Source organism: Mus pahari, chromosome 21 (assembly GCF_900095145.1).
Source record: "Mus pahari chromosome 21, PAHARI_EIJ_v1.1, whole genome shotgun sequence".
NCBI lineage: Eukaryota > Metazoa > Chordata > Mammalia > Rodentia > Muridae > Mus > Mus pahari.
In genome coordinates this window covers 19,361,220-19,375,252 of record NC_034610.1, presented here as the reverse complement: position 1 = coordinate 19,375,252, position 14,033 = coordinate 19,361,220, and the positions used below count along the sequence as shown (strand labels likewise).

The following is a 14,033-nucleotide window of genomic DNA, read 5'->3' as shown; positions in this document are numbered from 1 at the left end:
TGCAGAGGAGCTGGGATTAGGACCATAAATCAAGGCCGGCAGAATGGATGCGCCTTAGTGAAGAACAGATGGCCTTGCCAGCACAGGGGGGAGGCTACTTGCCCTCAACAGTGCATTTTTATTTGTTTCAGTACTCAAGGGGCACAAACAAAGTCTTCCTTCTTGGTTAAGACTTTTCTTCTGTGGTGAACCAGTATGAGACAGAAGAGAGAACCGTGCCTCCCATCTTTCCTGAGGTGGCAGTCTCAGGCAGTCAGCCTCACCACCTGTCCTCCTGGCTTTTAGAAATGCCACTACGGGGATTAAACTCAAAGTGAGTTCTTAGTTGAGTCACACAAATTGTGACTGTTCTGGGCTAAGACAGTGAAACCAGCACTCCATTTGCATTCTAATCCTAGGTTTTATTCAACAGTCCTTTCACTCTACACAAGTACAAACACAACCTTATCTAAAATGCTACAAAGTTATAAAACTCAAAACAAATTTTATAGTACTGACTGTACAATAAAAGCAAAAAGGGGCAATGTACACACTGCCAAGGTTAACCTGCAACATCACCATGAATGGCAGGTGACAATGGGGGCAGGGTAGGTTTCATGAGGACCCTGTAGAACTGGCTCATCAATTCTAGAAAGTAACAGAGACACAGGGACAGAAAAGACAACCATTTGTGGAGGAATCCTTCAAAGGTTTTAACCCTCTAAGTTGAAGAGTACTCAGCAGGGAATGGTCAGGCCCAACAGAACAGCAGCGTGGTCCTTTCCACAGGTGTGGCACAGTGGGGGTTTGACCAGGTTGTCTGGTTCTGGGTCATCTGTGGAAAACGGTGTGCTGCCATAGGTTCCAACTGGCTCTGCTACCAGAACTATCAAGAACTAAAGGGATGAACTTTCTAGCCAGAAAATTCCAGGGTACCTCTATGGAACAGCCCTGAATCAACAGTACCCTTCTGTAGAGGAAATGTCTCTGCTGTCTTCAGAGCCTACCCAGGAAGGGTCCTTCCCTACAGATCCTCATTTGGCTAAGAGAAAAGGACAAAACCGAGTCTGGGGAACATAAGTTACGAATCAATGTCCCTGCTTAGCGGGAGGAGTTGGAGCTGGACCGGCTCCTGTGGCGGCGGCGGCCAGGAGATCGAGACCTCCTACGCACAGGGGACCTGCGTCTTGGGGATCGAGACCTGTGGGAAGAGAAGCAACGGTCAGCCGAAGTGCAATCTTCAAGCAGCTATGGGACAGACTGGCCTTTCTAAGATAATTCTTTTTTTGTTCACAACCCCAATCTGTGGCTTCTGCTGTGTCTCACCCCAAAGCCCCCTTACCCCCTTCTGGTTTTTCGAGACAGGGTTTCTCTGTATATAACAGGCTATTCTGGAACTAGATCCACAGACCAGGCTAGTCTCAAACTCCCAGAGATCTGCCTGCCTCTGCCTCTCGGGGGCTAGAACTAAATGTGTATGTCACCCTGCCTGGTCCCTCATTATGAAACACAGAGGGTCTCTCGGGACCCATGACAGCGCAGACTCTTGAACTGGTTCCTTCGAAGGGACTCGCCTGCTTGTCAACACGCACACAACAGATTTGACTATGCTTTCTCTGTCCAATTCCCAAGTACCACATGCTGACCTGCTTTCTATATCCAACCCCAAAGGACAAAGTCACCACAGCCATTTAGGTTTACAAATCACACAAAGAAGCAAGATGGATTAAGGACAATTCCCAATTGACTCACCTTCTCCTCATCCGTGGGGGCGACCTACGCCACATGGGAGGTGGTGGAAGCATTCTCCTGGGAGGGCTGAATCGCCGAGGTGGTGGCCGAGGCCAGGGTGCCAACACAGCAGTAGCGGTGATCTCTTGGCCATCAATTTGTCCTGTAGAAAACAGGAACAAAACCACACAATTTTTGATTAACATCACACTTGTGGTGTGACAGTACATGCCTGAAATCTCAGCATTCAGGAGGTAGAGGCAGGGGAGCACCCTTATTAGCTTAGGAAACATGTACTAGCTCAAAAACCAAACAGGACAGCATGGTGGCCAATACCTTTAATTTCAGCATCTAAGAAGTAGAGACAGAACAGATGGGTCCCTGAGACTCAGTAGCCAGCTTGTCTACAAATTAAGGCCAGCCCAGCTAGGAGTATATAGGGAGACCCTGTCTCAAAAACAAAACCCCATCTACCTCAGGGAAGTCAGCAAGTCAGGTCAGCATACCGAGGCAAACAATCCCAGCGCCCACAGCAGGAAGGGCAGGAGTCTAAGCTAAGAGACTAACTGAGGCACAGGAGCAGCGGTGCGTCTTCCTAGAGGCCCCACACGACTGTGAAGGATGTGCTGAAACGTGCTAGACTGAAGGCACACAACACCAGCCGACAGTGACATGATAGCACACGGCTGATGTGCAGAGTGGGGGACCCCATGAAGGTCAGGAAGGAGCCACTAGAAGCTGAGCTTCCTTCTGTGTCTCCCACAGAGCTCTGGCTGTCCCGAAGCTCACTATGTGGACCAGACCAACCTGGAACTGAACAAATCCACCTGCCTCTGAACTGCTAGATTAAAGACATGCACTACCAAACCTGGCCTTCAATTTCCTTCTTTGAAGACAGCGGGAAGCTCAGGCTGTTTAATCTTAGCCCGGGGGACACCTGCTTGAAAACTTGTGCAGCATTCTACAAGAACTAATTTCCAAACAGAGAGAAGGAAAAGTTTAGAAATGATCTCAAAAGTAGAGAGAAAAGCACTGCAGGACACAAACCCCAGGAACTGAGAGTTTCAGAGAAAACAAGCAAAGAACACAGAGGTGCAGAACACCTAACAGCTAGTCTCCACATCTAGGGTTGGTCCTGAGAGCACAAACCTAGTTCACTGTTAACAAGGGGCATAGCTCCTACCTTATGAGTAGCCAGAGGCTAATTCAGGTACACTCTTTTACACTCCAAAGGTTTAACATAACTTATTCCAGCCTAAGACAGCTGCTGGCTCTCAGCCAAACCAGCTCCAATGAAGAAACTCACTGTAGTAACTGAACAAGGTAAGACACTGCATCTAGCCAGCTGCCAGTGAAGACCACTCGAGATGTCTCTGGTTCCCTGAATTTTGAGCTGATCAATAAGTGCTCACTATCCAATAGCAGATAATAGGCAGACTTAAAGTGATTCATCAGACCCAAGGTGATAAAAAATGACATAGGTGGCTCAAGCTGAGTTTCTGAAACACTCTCGGGGGCCTAAAGAAGCAGTTAAGTATCATAAAACAAAACAAACCCCCCAAACAAACATACTCAAAAGCAATCACCAAAAAACAAAACAAAACCGAAACTGTTAAAATATCTGTAAAGCTTAACAGGCACCTGAGGATTCTACGGTTTCCCCACCACAGACTGATGGTCCAGATTGTAGGCTACCAGTTCTCAGCCCCAGCATCTTACATCCTAGGCTAGAAACAAATTTTGCATTCCCTAAGATGCTGATTTATAGGCAAAGTGAAAATTTGCTAACAACGATTCCTAAGTGCTTGTGCTTTAAACACCACTCCACTAACACAAACTTATAAACACTAAGAGACAGATACATTGCATGTAATCAGTACATGCATAATACACCAAAGCAATCCTAAAAATGCTGAAATGTTGGCAAAATAAAGAAAAGGATACTTAGAAAATACTCCCATTTTAAAGCCAAATATATTCCTTGTGAGAAAAGCTTCATTTTTAACAGATTGAAGATTTCTTAAAATGTTAATATATTCATATTTACTGGGTTTTTCAAGAATAGCACCTGCTTCCTAAAACATGTTTTTGGTACATACACCCCTACTGAGTAAGATCCACCTGGCTTGGAAATCTACTTCAGGGTCCCCAAAACAATCAGACAAGGACAGAGGTGACAGAGTGAGGGCGGGTACAGACTCACTGACCTCCATCCATGTGCTTCAGTGCCTTCTCTGCTTCATCAGGGTTTTCAAACTCCACATACGCATAGCCTTTGGAGAGGTGAGGATGCATCCTCTCGACAGGCATGTCGATCATTTTAATTTTCCCGTAAGTAGAAAATATTTCCATGATATGATCCTAGAGAGAGAGAGAGAGAGAGAGAGAGAGAGAGAGAGAGAGAGAGAGAGAGACACCCCTGTTTGCCAATCTGTGACTTAATGGTCAAAGGGAATTCACCATGCTGAGAAATTCTCTAGTAGCACCACCTGGTAATATGCCACCAGGGCCAAAATCTCTTGGACATAAGTCTAATAAATAAGACAATTTATTTAGTAAATAATAAATGTAGCAGCACTCTGACCAAGTCACAGACTGTACATACACTGTTCTCCAAAAGGACTGCATTGTAGGTGCACCTGCTGCCTGACACCAGCTTGTCCAGCCACACCCCCACCAACCTCTGGCTCTGTGGCTCCTACCTTGGTCACATTCCTGGTAAGCCTCCCAATGTGCACTTTGGTCGGTTTAGGTGAAGGGCTCCGCCTTTTTCTCTCTTTTTCATCTCTTTTAGGTGGTTTGGATCTGAAAACAAACAAAACCACCCAGAAATTTTCAACATATCCCAAGTATAGTGGGTTTGGGGATGGAGTTCAGGATAAAATCCCAGATTTGGACCTCAGCACTGAAAAAGGAAAAACACCAGCTGTGTGCGTTGATATATGCCTAACATCCTGATACCCAGGAGGCTAAGGCAGGAGGAATACTAAGAGCTTAAGTCAACTTGCACTGCCCAGTGAGACCCTGCCTCAGCAACTAACACAGTGAGGTTTCTTCTTAGCTTCAACAGCTTCTACAAGAGTTTCTTACCAATTCACGTATATTATCTATTGTTTCAATGAAACCGGCCCCATAAGCTTATATATTTGCTTAGGTATCATGGAGTGTACTATTTGAAAAAGATCAAGAGGTATGGTCTTGCTAGAGGAAGTGGGTCTTTGGAGGTGAGCTTAAGAGGTTTCAAAAGTCCAAGACAGGTACAGTTTCTCAATTTTCCTGCTACTGTGGATCTGGATGCACAACTCTTAGTTACCATGTCTGCCTGTGTGGCACCATGCTCTCTATCATGAGGATAGTCATGTCTGCCTGTGTGACACCATGCTCTCTATCACGAGGATAGTCATGTCTGCCTGTGTGACACCATGCTCTCTATCACGAGGATANGAGGATAGTCATGTCTGCCTGTGTGACACCATGCTCTCTATCACGAGGATAGTCATGTCTGCCTGTGTGACACCATGCTCTCTATCACGAGGATAGTCATGTCTACCTATGTGACACCATGCTCTCTATCATGAGGATAGTCATGTCTGCCTGTGTGACACCATGCTCTCTATCATGAGGATAGTGGACCCCTGAAACTGTAAGCCTGCCCCAATCAAACCCTTTATAAGAATTGCCTTGGTCATGGTGTCTTTTCACAGAAACAGAACACTGACTAAGACTATCCCTGATTCAGAAACCAAACTAAGACCCCTTCAAATTTGTGTGTCTATTTTACTTCTGTGTGGGCATGTACCAGGGCAACACACATGGAGTTAAAGAATAACTTGTGGGAGATGCCCTTCTCAGCTTCTGCCTTGTGTATTCTGGGGATAGGCATGCTTGTTGATGGGCTTGGCAGCGAGCACCCTCACCGACTCAGACGTCCTACCCACCCTCTAACTCCTTTTATTCACTTTCTTTCATGTCTTTTTGAGACAGGTTCACAGCCCACCATGACCTCAAATTTCTGACTATCCTGGTACAAATACTGCATATACCACTGCACTTCCCCTCACTTGTGTGTCACTGTGCATATTGGAGGTTAGAGGACAACCCACATGCCACCATGTAAACTCAGACCTTTACCCGCTGAGCCATCTTGTCAGCCCAAACTACTTTTCTAGTAACTACGGTAAGGAGCAGGCTAGCCATTCTGAACTCACTTGGAGCGGGAACGCCGCCTGTTGTCATGCCTGCGCCGAGAAGGGCTTGGGGAGCCGGAGGAGCTGCTAGAACTGGAGCTTCGGGATGTGCTGGAGCTTCCTGAGCGGCTGGATGCAGAGGACGAGCTAGAGCCACTGCTTGAGCCTGTGCTGGTGCTGGAGCCCGAGCTGGAGGTTGAGCTGGACCTAGATCTGAGGAAGGTGGGGTGTCACAGAGTCAATGAGCAAGAGTCATCTCTCTGTACAGAAGACTGACGGCTCAGTAGAGGATATAGCTCTCTTGGTTCTTACTCAGAAACCCAAGTGCTGGGACTAAAGGCATGCGCCACCACACCCGGCACTGTCCTGGTTCTTTAAGCCCCATTTCATCAGTAATGACATCTGACTAGTCCCAACACCGTATGAGATGGGATCGTTACCTATACAGAATCCTTATTTTTACCAACGAGGAAAAAGTAGCAGTCTAACAAAAGTCAGATCAACAGGGCTGAAGACCAATTCAGGCAGGTTTTCAACTTTAAAAAAAAAAGAACAAAAGAAAGAGGGGCTAGAGAGATGGCTCAGAGGTTAAGAGCACTAACTGTTCTCCAAGGTCCCGAGTTCAATTCCCAGTAACTACATGGTGGCTCACAACCATCTGCAATGGGATCTGATGACCTCCTGTGACAGTGACCGCACACATTAAAATAAATAAATAAATAACATAACAAAAACAATAGCATAAAAATAAATACATCTTATATAAAAAAGGCGCAGACTAGGGGCTGAAAATGTCTCTGCAGGTAAGAGGAACCAGGTTTGGTTTCTATCACCCACATGGCAGCTCACAATTGCCTATGACTCTAGTTTCAGGGGAGCCAATGCACCTTTCTGGCCTGTGTGGCAACGAGGCACACACATGGCATGCATGTATAGACACAGTCAAAACTCATTAAAAAAAAAAAGGCTCCAGACTGAAGCCACTCAATCTCTTCAGAATGAATAAATACTTGCAAGACAAACAATTCATACATTACCCAAACATCACACTTCAGTATCATAGAAGAGTTTATATTCATAAACATACATTACATAGCAAGACCATGTAACATATATAATGAAATGAAACTCATAATCAGCGTGCTATATTAGGGTCTTATCAACAACTCTAGGGTCTGTTTTCAAACTAAGACAACGTAGTCTTCCCTTGGGCATCCAGCTTAATTCAGTTGGTAAGCTGCAGGAAGCAATGAAATCCTGTATGGCAAAGCTAGGCAGACAGCTCCTAGCTGCACAGGACTATCCCTCCCAGAAAAGTCGCCGTCATTCTCACTTCAACTGGGCTTGCTCACTAAAGATCATCACAGCTGGGCTTGTCTCTCTTGGAAGGGACAGGGTCAAGGGATCCTCACAGGTCCTCGGGGGACTGTGGGGGAAGGGAACACTCACAGGGCAGTTACCATCCACACTCCTGCCAATTATCTCTCACCCACTGCACTGCAAGCCTAATAAACTCTCACTGGTTCCCTAAAGTGAACTGGACCTAGGTTTGTGGGAACATGGAAGGCCAGATCAGATGGTCTGAACATCTCCCCAAAGGAAGGAAGGAATTTAACACACTTTTGGCCCTTCACAACACACACGTGTCATCCCCTTCCCCCAAAGAAGTTCTTGGAGGGCTTTACAGTGAAGGAAGACATGGTTCCCTCTGCCCCACCTGGTACTGCTGCTTCCGCTTGAAGCACTGCGTCTCTTCCGAGTCTTATCTCTGCCACGATCCTTCTCACTTGACTCTTTAGTGGCCCCTTTATCTTTAGATCTATCCTTGGACTTTTCATCAGATCGGTCCTTGCGTTTGGTAGGAGAAGGAGCCCTGCATGATAAAAAAGAATGTGAGGTTGCAAGCTCCCCTGACCAAACCCTGAGACAGCACAATCCAGTAGTGGGGTCCAAAAGGATTACTAAGATCCCAGGTGATCACAGAGCAAGATCATCTGTGACTTAGGGCACTCACTGTAGAACAAAAAAATCTCCCCTTTCTGAGGGTCCTTAAACAGCAAGCACCCCCAAAATAGCACTAGAAAAATCTTACAGAGGATTACCTAGTGCTGGACTTTTTGTTACTCTCTTTGACTCCTAGCAAGCTCTTCTTTTTCACTGATAAGTCCATTCTCCCCTTCTTCAGGGCAGCAATGTCGGCCTCACTTATCTCAACTCTCACTTCTAACTCGAGTCTGAGAAACGATCCCTAATCGATTGCAATTTACGCCAAAGAGCAGCCTAGTAACAAGATAAAAGGATTGAAATAGAGCAAACCAATTGACAAAGCATCAAATCTATTTGGCATCAAAAAACGTTGAGTACATAGGAAGGAAGCACAGCAAACAGCAAGTGTCCACACAGCCTGTACACCCAGGGCCCTCCTCATCGCTTCATGGAGGCCTTTCCTAGAGGCCACCTTAGGTTTTTTTTATTTGAAAAAGAAATGCAAATGTAAAACGTATTACATGTCTAAGGTACAAGCATATTAAGATTCTTCTATGTTTTCCTTAATAAGATGAGAGAGGTAATTGTATCTACATTTGTTTTTTTAGGGCCTGTCCCACTCTAGAGTTCACCAAGTTTGATGATGAGCAATCAATCAAGTTTGATTGATGATATTTTGAAAGCCATATTTTGAAAGAAATATGGCTTTCAAAATATTAGACACCACAATGGCCTCAGAGGAGAAAAACCCAGATTTGTCTTGTTGGCATTGTTTTCTTCAAAGATACAATGAGTAATGAGTAGATGGCACTTTGAGTGACAAGCATCAAAACATTACTCAACACAACACAATGTACAAAACCTCCCAGGAGAGCATTAAAATAGAACCGAAAGCTGGAGTGGCGGTGCAGGCCTTCAATCACAGCACAGGGGAGGCAGAGGCAGGCTGATTCAGAGCTATTTCCAGGACAGCCAAAGCGACATAAAGAAACCCTTTCTTGGAGAAAGAAAAAAAAAGAAAAGAAAAGAAAAGAAAAAGGCAAGAAAAAAAAGTAAGACTGTCAGGTGGGTAAACCATAAACAAATATGGGAAAAATGTGACTTGGTAGATCTAGGCAGCAGTCAGGTAGGCACAACTGTTTAAACCTTTGAATGGGTGGAGATCTTATAGGCAGTGTTAAGGGTTTAGCAATAATGCTAACAGTAAGTACTCAACTAGAGACAGCTAATTCTCCCTGGGCCACCTTCTCATGGAGCAAAATACAAAAAAGGCCTCAGGATACATCTTAACCTTTCTTTCTCACCTTCCTCCCGGTGCGGAGAGAATGCATCATTTCAGAGACAGGGCACTCCTAAATGATGCTAAGTAAGTCTAGCCCACAAGAACAGTCCCCTCCACTACTCTGACAAATAAAAATGACAAATGATTACCTATCTAGCTTCTTTCCGGGGCTAGAACATCTTTTCAGCTGTCTTCTCAAGGTCTGGAGTAAGCAAGCACACCTGTGTTTCAGGCTTCTAGTCTTTCTTGGTTGTGGCACTCATTCTTGTTTTGTTTTTTTCAAGACAGGGTTTCTCTGTATGGCCCTGGCTGGCTGTCCTGGAACCCACTCTGTAGACCAGGCTGGCCTCGAGAAATTCACCTGCCTCTGCCCCTCAAGTGCTGGGATTAAAGGTATGCGCCACAAGTGTCCAACTGTGGCACTCATTCTTACCCCCCCTCCCCCGCTATCCTGTAGCTCTGGCTGTCCTTGAACAGATTCCCCCACTTTTGCTTCCCAAGTGTTGGGATTAAAGCTGTGTCCCATGACACCCTGCTGGGACTCATTCTTCCTGTCTCCTGAGTACAGGAACCAAAGGCTTATTTTATTAAAGACAAGGTCTCTAGCCCAGGCTGGCTTCAAATGTTCTATGTAGGATGACCTGAATCTCCTGCCTCTGCCTGGAATTATAGGCTTTAGATATGGGGCTGGAGACTGAAGCCAGGGCTTTGTGCACAACAGGCAAAAGCACACTACCAAAGTAAGTATTCCTGACAATTAGTGCCCCAAACTGTGTCCTGACCTCGCTTGGCTAAATCAATCACTCTGGCAAGGCACCCAGCTAAAAGCTCAGTGATACATGATAAATTCTGATTTCTGAATGCTTAATAAACTGTTACAGCTCAGCTTACTTTTGGGTGAGATCACTTACAGCAGCACTGTCCATGAGTGTGAACCATGAGCACATCCTTAAATTTCCTTTCAGCCAAATCACAAAAACTAGTGAAACTTTTTTAAAAAACAAAAACAAACAAACAAAAAACCAAGTTCTGGGAAATGAGGCTCTCTGAGTTCAAAGGCCTGTCCTGGTCTACAAGGCTACACAAAGTAACCCTGAGCCCAGTACACTCAACAACTCTACCAATGACAAGCTGACAGTCTGAGAGAAAGGCTTTGGTTGTTCTTCCTTTTCTTCTATTGAAACATGGTCTCATAGGCAACCCTGGCTAGCCTCAAACCGACTTGCCATCCAAGTGCTGGGATTAAAGGCAGTGTGTGAGTCCCAAAACTAGTTAACAAAATGAGCATTACCTTTGTAACATGTAATCAACATAAAATTACTAAATTTCTTGTGGGTTTTCTATACTAAGTCATTTAGATCTGGTATGTACCTTTTGGGTTTGGGTTACCAGTGACAAAGGGTAGAGATTGCCCTCGTGCACCCCCACCCCGACCTGCCAGAGTGTACTTTAGGAAACAAGCAGAACCCATTGTTAAGCAGTCTACAAACTATGAACCATAGCGTAAGGGAACACTTTGCTGGGTGTGGTCGAGTGCTAGAAAGCAAAGCTGAGGGTCTCTGTTCATTCAAGCTCAGGTAACGGCTCAGGACCTGGGTCACCTCTCCCATCCTCCGGAAAGGCGTGCGTCCAACAGCCAGAGAGAGAAAACAAATGGTTAAATCTCACGCAGAGGGCGTCTTGGCCATCTTAACGCACTCTCTTCATAACCAAGCGCATCTGAGACACAGTGCCTACGAAGGAACACGAGGTAGGGAAAGCAAGCCTCCACCACGTCTCTATCAGCCATAACCTTCCCTTGTCCTCGCCCTCTGAGCTCCGTAACCGTGCTCGGTCCACCCTAGGACGGATCCTCCATGCCCAGAACCGAGACCTGCACACTGCAATCCGACAGACACTCGTGGGAGAGATCTAAAGGGAAACCAACCTTTTAGGCCGGCTCGCAATCTGCACCGTCCGCTCCGGCCACAGACATCGACCTCGCCTCCCACCCTCTTTCTCCACTCACTACTCAGGTCGGGCCCGGTGTGGCGAGCTTAGGTCTCCAGCCTGACAAGAAAACAAGAGAAGCGGCAGGGCTCGCGGCCGCCGGAGTCCTGCAGGCTGAGCGGGTCGCCGCCGAGCGAGCCGTGCGGGATCACCCTTCCGTCGGCGACCGCCTCCACCACTTCCGGGCCGCGGCCTCGACACCTCCCACTCCGCCCGACCTGAACCACACTCTCTCCCCGGGCTCCGTCCCGCGCCGGCGGGCCTCCGCCGCACTGCGGAACGCAACCGGCTCCGCGATGCGCCCCGCCAAGCCTGGCAGAAGGTCCCCGGAGGTCGGATGCGGCCGGATTCCTACCCCGACTTACATCTTCCCAAGGCCGCCACCTCCTCCCGCTCTTCTCAGACCCGGACGCCGGCGCAACTCTGTCGTCAGAGGTGAGAAGCGGGAAGGCGCAGCCGTCGTCGCGCGGTGATGACGCAAGCGCAGCAACCAATGCAAGCTAGCGGTGGAGGACTAAAGGACAGCAACTGTTTGTGGGCGGAGCGTCGGAGCGCTGGTGAGTCCACCCCGCCCCCGGACTGGAGGCTGGTCTAAACTTTCCTGGACTAGTTTTGCGCATCCTGAAGCGCGCGATGATTGGCTAGCCGGCACCAGAGGTTTGTGCTCTTTGGCGCCTACCGGATCTGTAAGGATGGGGCTACTCGGGTTGCCTCTGCTGTGGTTAGGATCTAAGGCACCGCGCTATTGTAAAGGGACCGGCTGGGACGGACGGTGAGTTCCTATCGTCAAAACTCTCTGGTAGGTAGTGGTGATTGCGTAGACATGGTCTCTGTGCTGGTGGGATACAGCTGCCTGGGTGCAGCGGGCTGCCGATGAGGCCAGAAAGGAAAGGAGTTTGAGGAAATGAAGACCAGTTGCTGTAGAGGAGGTTTCTCCCCGGTGACATTTCTGACAAGGATGCGTGGGGCAGAAGGAACAGCAAGGCGTTCAGGCTCGCTGGGAGGAGAAGAGGCACGCTAGTCTGGACCGGGGTCATGTCAGTATCTTCTTTGCAAGGACGTGGAGGTTCCGGTCTTTGCACGAGGCTAAAGAGTAGCGCCCGCCGTAGTGCCCGGCCTCCCGACTTTGCCTAGCACATTCTTTTGTTTGTTTTGAGACTGGGTTTCTCTGTGTAGCCCTGGCTGTCCTGGAACTCACTCTGTAGATCAGGCTGGCCTTGAACTCAGAAATCCACCTGCCTCTGCCTCCCGAGTGCTGGGATTAAAGACAAGAGCCGCCGCCCGACTTGCCTAGCACATTCTCGCTCCGTGATTATTTGCGGAAGAAAGGGATATGCACACAGTCCCTGCGGTTATCTAAGTAGATTTGAGGCAGGAACGAAGGAACTGGGTGTGTTCTGTGGGGCAGTCAGGAAGAGGAGCCTGCTTCTGAAGTCTGCTCTCCCGAGGCATTCATTTTTGGGGGTGGGGTTAGCAGGTCTAGACAGTTTGGTCTGGTACCCTTGTTGCATTTAAGATTATTTGATATGTAGGATGTTTGGGGTAAGCTGGTTTTCCCGCATTGCTGTCGTGTCTGCTGTGGTCAGACATGAGTGGTAAGTGGATGCGAGCTGTTCTCTGGTGGAACAGAACTCAGAATGAAAACAAACAAACAAATAATGACCCTCACTTACATCGTTCAGTCTGGGTTATTCACACAAGAAAGGCTAAGAACCAGTCGCTTTCTAAGGAGCTAGACGTCCTTGTAGTCTTAATCTGGTGCTGGAAGCATGGAGGTCACTGGTCTTCAGCACCAGTAGGAAGGCTGAAGAAGCTGGGTCCTGATGTCAGTGAAAGATGGCAGCACAAAGGTAGATGGACTTGTGAGAGAAATCTCGGACTGCCTACAAAGGCACCGGAAAGTGCTGCTCAGGTTCAGGTTCACATTAACAGCACCACAAGTCTCACTGGTGTGCCCAGAGGCACGCCTCTTGGTTAATTCTGAATTCAATCAAGTTGACAACCAAGATTAACCATCTCAGTGGGTCAGAAGAGCAGTGTGGTCCAGGGACTTCAGCCGGTTCTCGTAGAGAAAGGGCCCTGTGCTGAGGTAGTAATGGTCACACAGGGAGCATGTACCATTCTTTGAAGATTAATGGTGTCTGTGATTAGAGAGGCTAATAGAGTTTTTGGTCCAGAACAGCACGGACACCCTAGAAACCCTAGAAATCTGGGGTCACCGCAGATGGCTGGTAGGGTGAGGACATAAGAAGCTGGGCTAACAGCTTCTCCCCTGCTTTCCCCTAATGGTCAAAGTAATTTAATTTGGCACGTATGTAAGTATGTAATTTAATTTGGCAGGTATGTAAGTTTTAACAAATTAAATCTAAAAGCATGATTTACTCAGATGTGTTGATAAAAATTTGTGGCTTTATAAATCAAGTGTACCATCAAGCTGCTGAGCTCTGAAAGCTGAGCTTCCTGGCTTTTACCATTTTGAGAATTAGCAGAAAGATTGTGAGAACTGAATCTCTGGACCCTTCTTTCTTTCCTTCCAAGAGTCCGAGCCTTACTCATCCCAGCCTGTTGCTAACCTATTGAGGTCAAGATGGCTTAGAGCCACTGAGCTATGATTTCCGGGGACCCAGGGCATCTGGAGCCCTGGGTTGCTGGAAGACACATGAATAGCTGGCCACAACTGAGGGGTGATTTGAGCCTTGGTAAGTACTCTAAGCTCCTTTCTTTCTGTTCTCAAGGTTCAAAGTCAGCCTGGTCCAGAGTGAGTTTCAGACAGCTAAGGCTGCTATACAGAGAAACCCTGTCTCAAAAAAAAAAAAAATAAAAAACCAAAAAAAACAAAACAAAACAATAGGGGCTGGAGAGATGGCTCAGGGGTTAAG

General features: G+C 47.2%; 1 protein-coding gene across 3 annotated transcripts; it reads right to left on the bottom strand.

Moving 5' to 3' along the window:
- Nucleotides 1–380: 380 nt before the first annotated feature.
- Rnps1 (RNA binding protein with serine rich domain 1) lies at nucleotides 381–11,589 on the bottom strand. 3 transcript variants are annotated; one of them, XM_021221048.1, is made up of 9 exons: nucleotides 11,520–11,586; nucleotides 11,093–11,214; nucleotides 8,000–8,177; nucleotides 7,615–7,770; nucleotides 5,919–6,110; nucleotides 4,413–4,515; nucleotides 3,918–4,071; nucleotides 1,732–1,873; nucleotides 381–1,180 (listed from the first exon to the last, which is right to left on the bottom strand). In XM_021221048.1, exons 3-9 carry the CDS (start codon nucleotides 8,065–8,067, stop codon nucleotides 1,081–1,083), a joined length of 915 nt encoding a protein of 304 aa, XP_021076707.1. In that variant the 5' UTR covers nucleotides 8,068–8,177; nucleotides 11,093–11,214; nucleotides 11,520–11,586; the 3' UTR covers nucleotides 381–1,080. The 3 variants fall into 3 exon arrangements, with proteins under 3 accessions (XP_021076707.1, XP_021076706.1, XP_021076708.1); XM_021221047.2 differs by lacking the exon at nucleotides 11,093–11,214 and having other exon boundaries at nucleotides 11,520–11,589; XM_021221049.2 differs by lacking the exons at nucleotides 8,000–8,177; nucleotides 11,093–11,214 and having other exon boundaries at nucleotides 11,520–11,583.
- Between the last annotated feature and the right edge of the window lie 2,444 nt (nucleotides 11,590–14,033).